Below are 18,551 nucleotides of genomic sequence, written 5' to 3' on the forward strand. Positions count from 1 at the left end.
GTTCCAGAGAGGGATTGATGATTGACAAATTTGCTAATAGATCAGTAACTCTTATCAAGTCTGCCACTAAATTACCAGGAAAGAGGAGTTCCACTAGATTTAGTCATAACAAGTCAGTCAATGCTGTTTGTTTCCTACTCCCATATGATCCACAGTGACCTGGTAATTGCGCTGAACAATCTAATTTGCTGCTGTTTTACGTCACAGCCTTTCATTACTGGCACTTATACAAACACAGTCATCTCTGTTTTTCTTTAAACCTCCAAAGTTGACATACATTCAGTGGCCACTTTATTAGGTACACCCGCGCCCCTGCTCGTTAATGCAAATATCTAATCAGTCAATCATGTAGCACAACTCAATGTGTACAAGCATGCGGACATGGTCAGTTCAGTCCAAACATCAGAATGGGGAAGAAATGTGATCTAAGTGACTTAGACTATGGAATGATTGTTGGTGCCAGACAGGGTAGTTTGAGAATAGAAACTGCTGATCTCCTTGGATTTTCATGCACAACAGACTCTAGAATTTACAAAGATTGGTACAAAAAAACATCCAGTGAGCAGCAGTTCAGTGAACAAAAACACCTTGTTAATGAGAAAGGTCAGCGGAGAATGGCCAGACCGGTTTAAGCCAACAGGAAATCGACAGTAACTCAAATAACCACACATTACAACAGTGGCACAACACATAGAACCTTGAAGTAGATGAGCTACTGAAGTTGAAGACCACAAAAATACTGTGCACCGATGATCACTTTATTAAGTACAGGAGGTACCTAATAAAGTGACCATTGAGTGCTAATCAGCTTTAAAAACCAGGCTGCTCTTAACTCATTTTTCTTATATCCCTTTGGCTTAATTACTTTAACTAGAGCTTCTGGTTGTTTTTCAACCAATAATGACTGTTTCCTTCATTTGTATCAGTGGCCCAACAAGAAAATTTTTTCTGAGACCCAAGACAGATTCTGTACCATAAATAGTCCCTTTTGCCAAATGATCTATTGGATGCCACTACAGCTGCTTCTCACTACATTAAGCATATCCAAGGATGAAGGACTTTGATTCAGTGTGTAGAATTAAAATATGTAGACTTCTTGCTCAGAATAAATCAGAGCAAGAAGTCTACAATTAAGGCTGTAAAGGCAACTAATGCACGTGCTGTCCGATGATGCATTCACTACGAGCTATCCTTCCGTTTCACCCAGCTTCACCAAAAGTGACTAACACAACAGATGGGAAACAGGCAGTTGTACTGTTTTACAATTTTTACAGTCTAAGGCTGTAAATTTTGACCATAACATTATTAATTGTGCAATTATTTCCACTATGCATCAGCAAACCACATGGAAAAATTGTTCTACGATCCATGAATTTGGGTGAAGGTCTACATGTGCCAAGCAAAGGAACAATATAATTTAACACCAGTGTTGTCATATTAGAATTTAATGATGCAGCAACTAAAGACACTCAGCAGCAGAAAGGGGCCCTATTACTGAGCATCCCTGTGTACCATTTAAGGGGTATATCCGGGTCAGGGGTTAGTTACAGCTTAACTTCGACCAAGTGTTGATTCATTTCTACTTGTGAGCGCAACTTTAGACTTCTTGCTGATACTAAAAAAAGAGGAAGGGATTTGTCTGTACTTCAACACTGCCACACTGAAAAGTTACCCCTAAAAACTGCTTGGTGACAACCCAAGGGTTATAGCCATTCCCTTAGACTATAGCATGACAAGGATAATGAGCAGAAGTACACAAGGTGGGACAGAGGAGGAGGGGAAGAAAGTCATTTTTAGCAAGAAACTTCAGAGAACCATTTTCCATTTTGACTCTCAAAGAGGAATGACGCATTAGGTGCCTGTGTTTAGTAAGCATGTCTTCACATGCTGGAGATGAAATCACCATAGCACTGCAATCATTAATTTCCAAGTGAATGCACCTTTAAAATTGCCCCAGAGGTTTCAGTGATGTACACTGCAGAATAAGGAAGGTTGCAGGAGGAGGAGAGTATTTATTTTTCCTTTTCTGGAGAGAATTAGGAGGGGTGAGCCCACAGTTTAAGAGAGATTGTGAACTTCCCAGAGGTGCTAGATGCCAGTAAGCAGACACACACCTTGCTTTGCAAGCACCCAACATCAGATAGGAGAAGTATGGCAAATGGAACAGGTCCAGTTCCTCAACGTCTTGTCAATGCTACACAGTCATGCAAGTTAACATCCCGCCAATGATTACAGCAGCAATTCCTACTCACCTACAATGGCAAAGAAGAATCAATGGGATTTAGTGGGCTTGTAAGAGAGAGAATAAGGTGCAGAGTTATAGGGAGATAAGGAGAAGGGTAATCAGGCGCTTGAGGTTGCCCTTGTGAGAGCTACAAGTGTCTGACAGGCTGAATAGTTTCTTTCTGTGTTATTATAAATATGGATAAAATAAGTTAACAATAGTATATAGTAAGATTATCTATACATATCCACAAAAATCCCTAATTCTGTCTGAAAAACAGCATTTATTGACACTGCATTCCATAATTAACTAATTATATCCCAGTGAGTTCCAAAATAGAAAGCTTTGTTGGTAAAGTTTGCCCTTTAACAATTGTATTCAACAAATGCACTACAGTTGATTTTAGCCAAGTTACCTAGTGGAAACCGAGAGATGAGTGTGTAAACCATTCAGATGACTTGTGTTAATGACGACCCTGAACCTGCAGTTTTCCATTTTACAGTTCTCCGTAGAGCAAGCACACTTGCCTGAAGCCAACAGAATTTACTTTAGATATGTAGGTCAGAATTCAATTATGTCATCAAATCCACTCTAATTTTATCTTCATCTCTGTAAAGAGAAGCCACAGCAATCTAACCCTAACAATTTTCCATCAAGTGATGGTCAAAGAGAATACAACTGGATGAAAAGACTGGCCTTGTGACGATACATCTTGCTCACCTGGATCTGGATAGATAGGAGTGCTTTCAAATAAGACGGTGGTCCCACCATTGGAGAGTGGACCATAAACCACATAACTGTGGCCTGTAATCCAGCCAATATCTGCCACACAACCATGAATGTCACCTTCCTGATAATCGAAGACATACTGAAAGATAAAAGTTATATTTTTATAAGTTCAGCCTTAGACAGTAGCCTCTGTGTCATGCACTATTTTAAAATCTATTTTACAGAAAAAAAAAGCTAGAGCCTTGAAGGTACATTTTCTGACACATATATTTGCAATCCATCTGGCAAATATGTGAAAGCCTTTAGAAAATAAAAGAGCAAAGACGTTTATTAGATCATATTAGGGATTTTCTTGCTATCATCATTACATGGCCTCAGATTGCCAAATGGAAATCATTATGAATGATACAAGTTCTTCGGGGTTTCTTCCACACATTCTAAGAATGGGGATTTTGCTGGAAAGACCCATCTCAGTTACTGCCTCCCCACTGCAATTCTGGTGATCAAAGTGCTCACATGTTGGTAGATGGAAATTTTGATGCATTGATGTTAAAAGAATAGTTTTACATATCTAAGTGTTTGAGATAAAAATAAAACTATGCAAGAGGATATTCAGCCCACTGGGTCCGTACCACTCCCTTCAAAGCATTTTCCATTTAATCCTACTTCCCTGCTCTTATCCCACATGTGGGTAGTATCATCTGTAAACTCTATTTCCAGCACTTTTTCAGGCAGTTCAATCCAAATACATATTCAGTAAAATAATGCTTTTGCTCAAGTTGCCTCTGATTCTTTCACTCTAACTATGCTCCATGTTAATTTTTTAATCAAATGCAATGATTTACCTTTACTTTGCATAAATTTTTCATAATAAACATTTCTCTCAAACCCCTTCTCATTTTTTTAATGGGAACCTCCCGTTTTTCTGGTCTATTCATGTAGCACTGTCCTCTGTAAAAGCAAATCATGATTTTTTCCAAAAGCATGATCTCAGGCTACATCCACACTAGACCAGAAGCTTTTTCTCTTCGTTTTGACCCTCTGTCCACACTGAAACAGCGTTTTCCTCCCCCGAAAATGGAGATTTTCAGAAACGCTCTCCAGAGTGGATAAATCTGAAAACGCCTAATGTCCGGCGTAGTGTGTACGGGGTAACCAGCTATTTTTTAAAACGCTGTCATGATGTGCCGGAACAGATGGTGGCGACAGTGCGGCATTTCATTGTTTTCTTGAACACAACCTCCAACACCACAACGACATCTGACAATAGATGTGTAACAGCCTAATGTAACATTGTATGGAAATACAAGATAACACTGATGCAGACATGTTTTATACATTTAACAAGGTGCTTTATTAATGTATTGCTTGTGCAAACATTCAATAGATGCAATTGTCACTTTTGCCCAGTAACTCATTTAATTACACATGTTAAATACAGCAAAATAATACACAAAGACATGGCAAAAGCAAAGGCAAACAAATGAGGTCACAGCAAATTTCACTTTTGCCCAGTAATAAGCCTTATTGCTTTTAGTTGTAGCTGTCGCCACTTTCATCGGTGAAGAGACTATGGCTGTAGGAAATGTTTCTGGACAAACGCACACCAAGTCTTTCGTTTGACAATTTCCTTTTAAGTTTTTCTAGTCTGTAACTGGACAAACGCGCACCAAGTATACTGTTTCCTCTTCGCTTGTTTTCTATGTGTCCTGCGCATGCCCAGTAGGAGGAGATTCACCCAAATATCCGTTTTAATGCGGACAGAGGTATCTTTAAAAACACCTAGTGTGGACGCCTGTTGTTTTTACGTGAAACTGGCGTTTTCAAAATTATCCGGTCTAGTGTGGACGTAGCCTCAGTTATTGGACACCATACTCCAGCTGGAGCAAACTTTTATAGCTCGAGTTCTTGTTTTTATTTACCTTTTGGAGGCTACTCTTTCCCCAGTCAATAAAATAAAGATCAGGGTCCCAGACGTTCTATTGGCAACTTTGTGAACCTATCTACCCAACTTTGCAAAATGTGTTAATGGCTGGCAATGGATCTCTCTCTTTTTACACCCACTTCAAAATTGAACTTTTATCCCATGTTGGGAATAGGAACATCAGTTTGTGATTTCATAATGTAGGAATTTAACCAACTGTAACCAGAAGCCTGAAGTCCCACACCACCAGCTATCTTTGCTTCAGCCATTCGGTTCTTGAACCAGCCTGTACAAACCTAATTACTACTTCAGTATCACAGCACTATAACCACTTTTCATTACAATCACTGCCCTCACCACTGCCATCACAACCTTGGAATGAGCAACTTATTTTCCTCGGCTGCTATTGATATGCAGGAGATAGAGCCTTGTATGTTAAACCAGAAATGGCATTCTTGGTGTTTCATCTTTCTAGCTGGAGGATGGGGTGTTGTCAAAGAAGCCTGGATGAGATGTTCTTACATTCTGTAGATAATATACATGGTCATCAATGTCATTAAAGGGAGCATGTTTGGGCTGGTAGGTGAAGGTTAAAATGCCAATAATGGAATCTGCAAAAATTTGCTTCTTCCCCAGACTTTCCTCCAGGCAGTGGTGGCGGTAGTTTGGGAGGAAAAGAACATAAGACAAGTCTGGGCGTTCTGAAGCGGGCTAAAAAAGTTTTACAAGATCAATCCATTATGATATCCCAATCATTTTGTTTTATTTCTTTGCTTCTTGGTTTGGCCTGCAAGTATATACTTTTGCTGGCTCGGCCTTACACCGGGTTAATGTGGCAGTCCCAGTTAACATACTTCCCAGTGCTAGCGTCAGCTCTTCCAGTCTTCAAGTTCATACGCCAAACCTGGCCAAACTTAGCTTCATTCATAGCCAATATATTTGTCCAGATGAAATATACCCTATATATAAGTGGAATACGCTGATAATAACTGGAACTGCAGTAAATTGGCAATAAATTCTTGTTCATACCAGTCATAACTATACTGGTGAAGAAGTTTCAATTACTGTGAATGTATTACTAACAAAGAATGTTTCTGTAAGCCAAATGTTTTGGCAGAGGCTTTATGATTCCTTTCAGATGAATTGCTGACTCATTCACAATAGTGGACGGCATAAACAGTTCGGACTCCAGCACCTTTTGGCAATTAACATTGCACAATTAACAAAGCAGCAATCAGCCACAATCCAGCCAGCAACCCAGTTAAAGCCACTCACCCTCCTGGAAACAGCTGTGCTGAGCTTCATCTCCAGGGGGTCTCTTGACATATGCGAGCTACAGGAGATGGGTGGGATTTCAATGAATATTTCTCCTCATTGTTTACTGAGGAACAAGTCATGGTTGCGCGAGAGAAGAGGGAGTGAAGATGATTTTCAGAACACCCGTATTACCAGGAAGGAGGTACTTGCAGCCGTAAAGTGTATGAAGGTGGATAACTTCTCAGGACCCAACCAAGTACATCCTCAGACTTTATGGAAGGCTAAGGAAGGAATTGCAGAAGCTTTTGCGGAGACATTTGCTTCATCATTAACCACTGGTAAAGTTCTCAAAGACTGAAGGTTGGCTAGCATCTCTCAATTGTTAGTCTGGATTGAATATCTCAGAAACTGATGATTTCCTGGGATTTTCGCACTCAACAGTCTCTACAGTTTACAAAGAATGGTGCAAAAAATGAAAAAATCATCCAATGAGTAGGAGTTCTGTGGGCAAAAACACCTTAACAACATAGGTCAGACTGGTCAGACTGATTCAAGCTGACGGGAAGGCGGCAGTAACTCAAATAAAGACAAGTTACAACACTGGTTTGCAGAAGGGCATCTCTGAATGCATAGCACATCGAACCTTGAATTGGATGGCAGCAAAAGTCCACGAATAAACACTCAGTGGCCACTTTATTAAGTACAGGAAATACCCAATAAAATGGCCACTGAGTGTATTTAGATTATGACAGGCATTGATAAGGTGGCTGGTAACAGTATTTTCCCCACGGTAGGGGAGTCCAAAGCTAGGGGGCATAGATTTAGGGTCAGGAGAAAGTTTCAAAACAGACTTGAGAGTCAACGTTTTCACGCAGAAGATGTAATGATCTGTCAGACGAAGTGTTTGAGGCAGGTACAATCACTTCATTTAAGAGGAACTTGCAGGGGAGGGTCCTGGAGGGATATGGGCTGAATGCAGGAATTTGTGGTTAGCTAGATGGACACCATGGTTGGCATGGACTCGTTGGGTCAAAGCACCTACATCCATGCTCCACTGTTCTATGGCTATGGCTTTATATTAAGTAGCAACAATGACTTGAATTTATACTGCTAACCTGGAGTAGCAGAACATCCCATGACATTTGATGGGAGCATCATCATACAAAGTTTGATGGCAGGTCCCATTAGAACAATTAGTTTAATTTTAAAACTTTTGCTTAACTAAAACTCTTAAAGGATATTGGGGAATTGGCTCACAGATGAGCCATGATGTTACTTAATAGCAGCATAAGCTTCATGGGCTAAATGGGATGACATCCAGCTGAGCATGCAGAACCTCTGGTTACCTTTTACCTGGCGACCATGAGGGCAATCTAGTGGTGTGGGATAGAGAGGGAATTTCATGCCTAGAGTTTGCACTGCTCTAGATCACCACAGATCTAGCCCTTCTTTGGAGGTTAGTTACCTCATCCCTTAAACTGTACTCCCTGCCCATGGGACAAAAGTGATTCTGTAGGTGCAATCCACACTGGGGAAGCTTCATGGGGACTGCAGATGAGGATTCGAGCAATGTATTGCATGTATTGAAAGCATTCCTCATTAATGGGAGGCACACAACCAGTTAAGGCTGTCTGCCTGTCTCTACCCGTGTGTGTGTGTGTGTGTGTGAGAGAGAGAGCTGGTGGTGGTGGGGAGAGATCGACACTACAGACATTGAGTTATTCCGCTAATACCTTGTGGGTCAAAGATGCATACAGCAGATAACCAGCCTGAGTATGCACCAGTCCTTTGGGTTTCCCCGTACTTCCAGAAGTATACAGCAGGAACAGCAGGTCCTCACTCTCCATTGATTCAGGATCACACACAGGCTGTTCCTTCTCCATTTCCTACAGAACAGAGGACAGATTCACAGATAGTCTTTGTTCCAGGACAAAATGTATTTAGTAGAGATAACACCACAAAACACACTTGTGTTCCAAATAACAGGGTTCAATTACTCCAGAACCATTTTATTGCCCATGTCTTTGGTCTCTTAAAACTCTTTATGTTCATGGGAGAGGATGAAAAACAATGATGCCAGGGCACTGAATATTTCTGTTCATTGCTGGCAAAAGCAGTTATTGGTGCCTTATGTGTTCTGACAAGGTAGTGGACTACACTTGAAACTTCCAGTAGGTGGGTTTCCTTAACAAAATGGCTTGATAAGTCCCTCAGAGAGAATTTAAGAGTCATTTCATTCCTTAAACAGCTAGGGTTTTATTTTCAACCACAACTTCATTGTTACTTTTGCCCAGCACTTTTTTAAATATTTTCAGGTACTGTATATTAAAACTGAAGTTAGACTTCAAATCAGCTCTGTGAGACTGGAATAGATTATTAATCCAATGTCATGGAATACTAGTTTCTGAGGCATGACATGAGAAAAGATGGAAGTAATTAATTTTTGTCCTCTCACTTCAAAACCCCCATCTCATATTTGTATCTGTTGCAGACTAATTGATAAATATTGATTAGTGTCTTTCACTTGCTTTTATTTCCTTGAGAAGAAGCAGACCAATATCGAGATCTGCAACTGGACTACCATACAGTCAAGGGTGTTGAATTTTTGAAGTTATTAAAATAAAACCACCATCTAATATATGCATGTAAAAAAATCCCCGTGGTATTTTTGAAGAAAAGTCGGAAAATTCTCCGGTTTATCCCAGTCAATATTTATAACTCAAACCACATCAAAAAAGATAATTATCATTGCTCCTGAAGGGATCTACCGATGCAAAAAACTGACTGCAGCGTCTCTGCCAATCCTTTGGAAGTACATTGGCTGTAAAAAATCTTTGGAATGCCCTGAAGTCCAGGGAGATGCAATGTACAAGGAAGACTTTCATCCTTTCCAAGTATTCTCATATTACTCTGATTTAATTGGATCTCAAGAGATTTGCGAAGGTACTGTATACAGGCCCTTCAGCCCAACTAAGGTGCCTTCCTGAGATAATCTCATTTGCCTAGATTTGGCCCATATTCCCCCTAGACCTTTCCTATCCATGTATCTTCCCAAATCTAGATGCCTGACTCTACCACTTTCTCTGGGTGCTTGTTCCATATTTTACCAGGGAGAAATCATGCTTGACTAATCTTCTGGAATTTTTTGAGAATGTGACTATGAAAATGGACATGGGAAAGCCAGTGGATGTAGTGTACCTGGACTTTCAGAAAGCCTTTGATAAGGTCCCACATAGGAGGTTAGTGGGCAAAATTAGAGCAAATGGTATTGGGGGTAGGGTACTGACATGGATAGAAAATTGGTTGGCAGACAGGAAACAAAGAGTAGGGATTAATGGGTCCTTTTCAGAATGGCAGGCAGTGACTAGTGGGTACCGCAAGGCTCGGTGCTGGGACCTCAGCTATTTACAATAATGATATACATTAATGATTTAGATGAAGGGATTAAAAGTAACATTAGCAAATTTGCCAATGACACAAAGCTGGGTGGCAGTGTGAAATGTGAGGAGGATGCTATGAGAATGCAGGGTGACTTGGACAGGTTGAGTGAGTGGGCAGATGCAAGGCGGATGCAGTTTAATGTGGATAAGTGTGAGATTATCCACTTTGCTGGCAAGAACAGGAAGGCAGATTACTATCTGAATGGTGTCAAGTTAGGAAAAGGGGAAGTACAACGAGATCTAGGTGTCCTTGTTCATCAGTCACTGAAAGTAAGCATGTAGGTACAGCAGGCAGTGAAGAAAGCTAATGGCATGCTGGCCTTCATAACAAGGGGAGTTGAGTATAGGAGCAAAGAGGTCCTTCTGCAGTTGTACAGGGCCCTGGTGAGACCACACCTGGAATATTGTGTACAGTTTTGGTCTCCAAATTTGAGGAAGGACATTCTAGCTATTGAGGGAGTGCAGCATAGGTTCACGAGGTTAATTCCTGGGATGGCAGGACTGTCATATGTTGAAAGATTGGAGCGACTGGGGTTGTATACACTGGAATTTAGAAGGATGAGAGGGGATCTGATTGAAACATATAAGATTATTAAGGGATTGGACATGCTAGAGGCAGGAAACATATTCCCGATGTTGGGGGAGTCCAGAACCAGAGGCCACAGTTTAAGAATAAGGGGTAGACAATTTAGAATGGAGTTGAGGAAAAACTTTTTCACACAGAGGGTTGTGGTTCTGTGGAATGCTCTGCCTCAGAAGGCAGTGGAGGCCAATTCTCTGGATTCTTTCAAAAAAGAGTTAGATAGAGCTCTTAAAGATAACGGAGTGAAGGGATATGGGGAGAAGGCAGGAAAAGGGTACTGATTGTGGATGATCAGCTATGATCAAAGTGAATGGTGGTGCTGGCTTGAAGGGCTAAATGGCCTACTCCTGCAACTCTGGTACAAAATGCCATGCCAATGGTGGCAGGCATGCCATATGCATATTCTTCACCACCCTGTCAACCTGTTTTGCAAATTTCAGGGAACTAAGTACTTAATTGGGTGGCGGCATGGAGATACGTCTCCACCAAAGGAGGGGTAAGGCACTCCTACCCTCCACTAGGCTGCAGGGCACCCTTGGGAAAGGTGTAGCACCTTCTTAGCCACCCCCCCACCCCTGATCATGATCACTTGAAGCCGAGGGAGCAGGTGGTGAAGGGCCATATGAGCAAAATACCGGTGCATATCACAATTCCTGGTTATGCGACCACTGACGACAGGCAGACAATCTCTGAAGAGTATTGATAACAGCTGGGGTCACCTGTCTCGTCGGGACACTGCCGAGGAGACAGCAATGGCAAACCACTTCTGCAGAGAAATTGCCAAGAACAATCATGGTCATGGGATCATGATGGCCTACATCATACGACAAAGCACATTGCGGTGATGATGATGTACTTACACCCCAGATCTCTGCTCGACAATACTCCCCAGGACCCTACTATTCCCTTTGTATGACCTGCTCTGATTTAAATTCCAAAATGCAACCTTTTGCACTTGTCTGACTGAGTTAAATTTCATATGCCAATCCTTTGCCCTCTTTTGGAGATGATCAATATCCTGCTGTAATCTTAGATGGCCTTTTACACTGCCAGCTATACCACCAGCTTATACCTGTTCTTGAGGGGGATCACTACAGGGAACTCCTGCACCAGCCACCTGTTCCTTGTGGTGGTCTCCCAGCTTCCTGGCTATCATCATTATCTGTACCACTGCCCAAACAACACGGCTACTTCATGTAACATTAAGCAACAAACCTTTACAAAACAATGGCTTCTAACCCTGGTGAGGAGCCTCAGCCCAGAATAGCTTTCCTTTCCATAGATGCTGCCTGATCTACAGAGTTCCCCCAGCATTTTGTTGTGTTACTCTAGATTCCCAGCATCCTGCAGAGTCTCTTGTGTTTAGCAGTTTCTAATTACCCCGGTTTCAACATGAAAAAAAAGGCCTATTTAAATGAAACCACAGTTCTGTGTTTAACAGTGACTTACTTCCTCAAGTGGTATATCGATCTCACCCATGGGAACCTTCTTGTCCGTTCTCTGACCTACAAAAACATGTCTCACTGTGGGACATGTTTTCACTGCCTCATCCACCGTCCTCTTCAGTTCGATAATGCGGCCACCACGGACTCCCTGGTTGCAGGTGATAACAACCTTGCATTGGGCTAATTTATTGAAGACAAACAGCGTTACGTGATATTATTGACAATAAAAATCCACAACCAGCAAAGGCAGGGTGATTAATGAAGCTTTGCAACAAATCCCGAGACTGAGTGAAGACACCACCTTGGCCTTGACACAGTTTTCAGCTGTTTTGGATAACTGCCTTAACCAAGTATTGGGCCCTTACATGAGTCAGCAAAAGGCTTATACATATCCCTGGGTTGCACTAGTTGTGATTGCCTCAGGCTTTCTATATTTTGCTACAGCCCCCTCCCCCCTTAAATCAAAATGTGCACATGGGCAAAATTTCAGCTTAAAATATTGTCTTCAGAATATGTTTGTTCCTACATTGCATAACATGAAAGACTTCCTCCATTTCCTTTGCAGGCTTTGCAACATGGCATTTGAAAGTGGCTTGTGCATTGTTCTTGCTAATTGGGTGACAGCCACATGTTCCTCCTGGCTCCATACAGATACCAACTATTGCCGCTAACCTACTCAGGATTCCTCCCCCTTTAGGCAGACGGACTGGGGTGGCAAATTGCATCAAAAGACTCCATTTGGAGACTTCACTTGAGGACAGATTAAATATAAACTTCTGATATAGAGCATTGGTCTACTGTGATTTGGAAGGCATGGTTTTAGTTCAGTTTGACAGGCAAGCTGCAGGTAACAAAGTGCAGCCTGCCGCCTTCCTGACTTGGGTGTGAGACACCTACTGAGGTCAGAGGGCATGCTGAAGTTGTGGCATACAATACTCACTTCAATAGATTTGTGGTTTCAGTAGGGTTTTTGCCCAGTCTGCAGGAACACTTAACTGCCCACGTTTATCTTCACAGAAGGCAGAGTGAAAATCTGACTGATTACAGTCCTATTACCAGATAATTTTTTTAAAAATAGAGTCTGTCACCCTGCTAAAGGAAGCCGGATAATCCTCTGGAAACAACAGAAAACCTCACAGTTTGCATATTGTATACTCTCCCTTAAAAGACAAAGGATCAGCAATCCAAAATCAATTTAGAATTTTTCATGGCTGCCTAAAATATAAAATCATTTCCTATTTATCTTGTTTTCTCAACTTACAGAAAGCCAAGCACATTAGCATAACGCAAACACGAAGAAATCTGCAGATGCTGGAAATTCAAGCAACACACACAAAATGCTGGTGAACGCAGCAGGCCAGGCAGCATCTACAGGAAGAGGTACAGTCGACGTTTTGGGCCGAGACCCTTCGTCAGGACTAACTGAAAGAAGGGATAGTAAGAGATTTGAAAGTGGGACGGGGAGGGGGAGATCCAAAATGATAGGAGAAGACAGGAGGGGGAGGGATGGAGCTAAGAGCTGGAAAGTTGATTGGCAAAAAGGATACGAGGCTGGAGAAGAGAGAGGATCATGGGACGGGAGGCCTAGGGAGAAAGAAAGGGGGAGGGAAGCCCAGAGGAAGTTGGAGAGCAGGTATTAACATAACTTTTTTACCATGACAAGATGATCACAAATAGAATGGGATATTCTGAAATATAATTTATGTTGATTGGACAGATCGCTGTCATCTTATTAGTTGTTTCCAATAAAAGGATGCAAAACGCTTAAACTTACAAATAAAATACCTCTTAACTAAAGAGGTGTGCAATCAAAGGAGTACAAGAACTTTTCCCACGTACCATCACAAATCCTTCCAGCCAGCGCTTGACTGCTGAACCCTGCAAAGACAACCATGTGTACGGCACCAATCCTCGCACACGCCAACATTGCAGCTATGCCCAGCGGGGATACTGGGAGGTAGAGAGCAACTCTGTCTCCTTTCTTCACACCATACCGCTTCAAGGTATTGGCTAGACGGCACGTAGTCTCCAAAAGCTCCCTGTAACAGGCAATCATTTACTAATCATGAGGGTGAACAGGTGGTGGTGGTGTCAAGTTGGAGTTGGTAGCAGTATAAATGGTGTGGATCAAACAATTTCTGAATTCCAAACTGGAGACACAGAAGATTGCTGATGCTCGAATCAGATACAGAAGGAAATCAGCAGTCAGAGAGAAATACACTTCGGGGCCATTTTAATAGGTACCTCCTGTACCAAATAAAGTGGCCACTGAGTGTCTGATCGTGGTCTTCTGCTGCTGTAGCCCATCAAGATTCAGCCTGATGTGCTTTCAGAGAAGATCTTCTGCACACCACTGTTCATCCTCATGGTTATCTGAGTTACTGTCACCATCCTGTCAGCTGGAACCAGTCTGGCCATTCTCCTCTGACCTCTCTTATCAACAAGGTCTTTTCACTCACAGAACTGCCACTCACTCACTGGATTTTTTTTTTGTTTTTTGCACCATTCTCTGTAAACTTTAGAGACTGTTGTGTGTGAAAATCCCAGCAGATCAGCAGTTTCTGAGATACTCAAACCACCCCGTATGCCACCAGCAATCAATTATTTCGTAGACAAAGTCACTTAGATCATATTTCTTTTCCATTCTGATGTTAGATCCAAACAACAACTGAACCTCTTGACCATGTCTGCATGCTTTTATGCATTGAGGTGCTGCCACTTGATTGGCTGATTAGAAACTTGCCAGTGTATAGGCATACCTAGTAAAGGGCCACTAAGTGTAGACAGTTGGCAAGTTTGTTTGAGACCCTTCTCAACCCAAAACATTGACTGTTTGTTCCCCTCTACCAATACTGCTCGACCCAATGAATTCCTCCATTTCAATTTCATTATGACTTTTTTCAGACATATGAGGCCTAATTGCTAATGCACGCTAGATCATAAAAACAGAACAGTAAATCATGGGATCAGGTCTTTTGGCACATCATGTCTGCACTGATCACAGTACCAGTCTAACTAATCCCATCTGCCTACACACGGTCCATATCGCTCTGTTCCTTGCCTGATCCTATTACGTTAATAGATCACAACAACATCTCAGCACATAGACATTTTTCCCAGCAGCTACGCATAGGTCTGATGATCAAAGAAACTTTTCAAGATTGGGTCTCTAGCTTTGCCGTATGGGATCTAGGTGCCTATGGCCTCATGTGACAAGTGCACAAAAGGGAGAAAATGGTAGGTCCCTGGAGAGTGCTGTTCAACAGAGAGACCTAGGGTACAAGTGCACAGATCCTGGAAAGCAGTAACACAGGTAGACAGAGTTATGAAGAAAGCATAGCATGTTTATTCTCAATGTGTAGCAATGAATACAAGGTTTACGACATTTCAGAATCAGAATCAGGTTTATTATCACCGTGAATTACAATTGTGTTATACTCATACAAAATGTTAGTTATACCAATTAAATATTGTGTGTAGTTCTGGTACGTTGCTGTAAGGTGAATATGGTTAAGCTGGAGAGGGCGCAAAAAAGGTTCACATGCCGTTGCCGGGATTGGAGGGCTTGAGTTATAAGGACAGATTGGATTGGCTGATTCTATTCCCTGGAGCAATGATGATCGAGGAGTAACCTTATAGGAGTTTATAAAATCATGAGGGCACAGGTCAGAATAATAGTCTGTGTCTTTTTCCCAGGACAGAGGAGTCTGCAACTAGAGGCCATAGGTGTAAGGTGAGAGGGAAAAGACTTAAAGGAGATTTGAAGGGCAATGCTTTCACACAAAGGGCCATGGGTATTTGGAACGAGCTACCAGAAGGGACAGAAATAAGTACAATTAGAAGTTTTTGAAATACAGTTTTTGCTTTGGATGGACTGACTTTGTCAAGACGTGTGTGGAAGAGTGCATGCCTTTGAGAACATACAGAGCATGAAGCTCTGGATGAACCAGGGGATTCATGGTCTGCTGAGGGCTTGGTTTGCGGTGTTCAAGACAAGCATTCCAGATCCCTACGAGCAGCCCAGGTATGACCTGCAAAAGGCCATCGTGAGAGTGGAAAGGCAATTCCGTGTGAAGTTAGGGACAAAATCGGATGCACAACACCTGTTGTCGGTTTGCAGGCCATTACTTCCTATGAGGTGAAACCTAGCAACCTAAGCAGGATTATACTTCACTTCCCGATGAGCACAGTGCCTTTTATGCACCTGTGTGATCCCTGCAGCATCTGTGATCTCTGTCTCAGAGGCTAAAGTCAGAACATCCTTCAGGAGGGTGAATCTTCGCAAGGCATCAGACTCCAGTGGGGTACCTGGCAGGGTACTGAAACACTGATTGGAGTGTTCAAGGACATCTTCAATCTCTCACTGCTGTAGTTGGAGGTTCTCACCTGCTTCAAAAGGGTGAGAATCATACCAGTGCCCAAGAAGAGCCGGGTGAGCTGCCTCAGTGACTCTCACCTGGTGGCACTAACATCTACTGTGATGAAGTGCTTTGAGAACTTGATCTTGGCTAGAATTAACTTCTGCAAAAGGTAGGATCTGGACCAACTTCAATTTGCCTACCATCACAGCACCTCTACAGCAGACACTGTTTTACTGGCTCTCTACTAAGCTTCGGAGCACCTGGAAAACAGAAATGCCTACATCAGGCTGCTGTTTACTGATTACAGCTCAGCGTTCAAAACCATCAACTTCTCAGTACTAATCAACAAGCTACAATTCCTGGGCCTTTGGATCTCACTCTGCAACTGAAATCCCTGACTTCCTCACAGGGAGACCATTATCAGTACAGATCAGTAATATTATGTCCTCTGCTGCACATTTGGGATGCATACCTAGCCTACTGCTCTACTCCCTCTGCACTTATGACTGTGTAGCTAGTTCAAACGCCAACAAAAAATTCACCAGTGACACCACTGCTGTTAGCAGAACCTCAGACGACGACAAGAAGGCATACACAAGTGAGACAGACCAGCTGGTTGAGTGGCGTTCCTGCAACAACCAGCACAGACTATCAGCAAGATCGGGAGGTTCATTGTGGACTTCAGGCAGGGGAAGTTGAGACACCAGGCATTGAGGGATTAGCAGTGGAAAGGGAGAGCAGTTTCAAGTTCCTGGGCGTCAAATCTATCCTGGACCCAACGCATTGATGCAACCTCTAAGGAGGCACACCAGTGGCTATTCTTAATTTGGTGTTTGAGGAGATGTGACAAGTCACCAAAGACTCATGCAATTTCCTACAGAGGTACGTACAGTGGAAGGCATTCTGACTGGTTATTACATCACCAACTGATAAGGAGGCTCCAGTGCACAGGATTGAAAGGGACTGCGGAGGGCTGTAGCCTCAGCCAGTTCCATCACAGGCACAACTCTCCCCACCACTGAGGAGATTTTCAAAAGGTGATGCCTCAAAAAGGCAGCATCCACCATTAAGGACCTTCACCATCTGGGGCAACCCCCTTTCTCATTGCTACTATTCAGGAGGAGCAACTGGAGCCCGAAGACCCACACTCAATACGTTAGGAACAGCTTCTTCCCCTTCACCATCAGATTTCTGAATGGTCCATGAGCCCATGAACACTGCCTCGCAATTCCCCTTTTCCATTATTCATTTATTTTTGTAATTTATAGTCATTTTTGTCACGAAACAACAAATTTCACGATATATGTCAGTGACAATAAACCTGATTCTGATACAGATTCTGACAGGTACATGGAAAGGAAAGGTTTGAAGCAAGGCAAATGGGTTAGGTTAGCCTGGTGTGGATAAGTTAAGTCATAAGGCTACAAGTCCAGGTACAACCTCAGTACGGCTGTAGCAAGCGTGAGGAGACAATGCCAATCAAAACTGGAATCACAGAAGGATACTCGACAGCTGTGGCAGGCTTGCACGTGATCACTTCTGATAAGGCAAAACGGGGGCGTATAATTGACAAATGACCATCACTCCCTGCTGAGCTCAATGCCTTTTCTGCAAGCTGTGAAAGGAGTATTAGTGACACTCCTACACCCCCCCACCCCCCCACAGCTCCTGATGATCCTGGGATGTCAGTCTCCAAGGCCGACATCAGAGAATCCCTTTCAGAGGGTGAGCCGTGGAAAAGCATCCAGCCCAGGCAGCGCACCTGGCCAGGCGCTGAAGCTCTGTGCAGACCAACTGGCTGGTGCAGTCCAGGACATCTTCAACCTCTCGCTTCTGCTGCCTGAGGCTCCCACGTGCTTCAGAAGGACACCTGCAATACCAGTGTCCAAGAAGGACACAATGACAACTGTCCCAGAGTACTTAACATCAACTATGAGGAAGCATCCCAGCGCAGATCAACTCCTGCCTCAGAAATGACCTGGATCTGCTGCAGTGAACACTATTCCGCTGTCTCAACACTCAGTTGGGGATCATCAGGCACGACCACACCATAATACCAAACCAAGACCTGGGGTTCTGAACCTTCCTCTGCAGCTGGATCCTTGACTTCCTCATCGGCAGTCCTCAGTTAGTGAGGACCACCAACAAAGTCTCCTGCTCCCCGAACAACACCTCAAGGCTGGATGCTGAGTCGCCTGACCTACACCCTCTACACATAGACGTGCCACTAAGCAGAGCTGCAATGCCATCTGTGAATCTGCTGACAGCACCACTGTTGTGGGCTGACGAGTCAGCATACAGAAGTGAGGGAGAACATCTGACTGAGCGGTGCCATGACAACGACCTCATGCTTAACATCAGCAAAACCGAGGACGAAACCTTTGACCAGAAAGGGGAAGTCAGGTGACTACGTGCCTGTCCTCATTGGTGGGTCAGAGACAGAGGGAGTTCGCAGCTTCATATTCCGGGGATTTAGTATCATGGATAACCTGTCCTGGGCCTAGCACATACAATACTGTACAAAAGCTTTAGATTCATTAAGGTTGTTATAGCCGGGGGTAGTAATGGGGACAAGCTCCCACTACCTA

At 43.0% G+C, this 18,551-nt stretch overlaps 1 protein-coding gene across 1 annotated transcript in view; it reads right to left on the reverse strand.

The window, feature by feature from the left end:
* acss1 (acyl-CoA synthetase short chain family member 1) overlaps positions 1–18,551 on the reverse strand; it is a 70,851-nt gene that overhangs the window by 27,012 nt on the left and 25,288 nt on the right. Inside the window, exons 3-6 of the mRNA XM_063056331.1 lie at positions 13,442–13,641; positions 11,607–11,782; positions 7,868–8,020; positions 2,945–3,092 (exon numbers count right to left, since the gene is read on the reverse strand). Of these exons, the coding sequence (XP_062912401.1) occupies positions 2,945–3,092; positions 7,868–8,020; positions 11,607–11,782; positions 13,442–13,641 (677 nt within the window). The remainder of the gene's footprint in view (positions 1–2,944; positions 3,093–7,867; positions 8,021–11,606; positions 11,783–13,441; positions 13,642–18,551) is intronic.

Source organism: Mobula hypostoma, chromosome 8, assembly GCF_963921235.1.
Source record: "Mobula hypostoma chromosome 8, sMobHyp1.1, whole genome shotgun sequence".
Lineage (NCBI taxonomy): Eukaryota > Metazoa > Chordata > Chondrichthyes > Myliobatiformes > Myliobatidae > Mobula > Mobula hypostoma.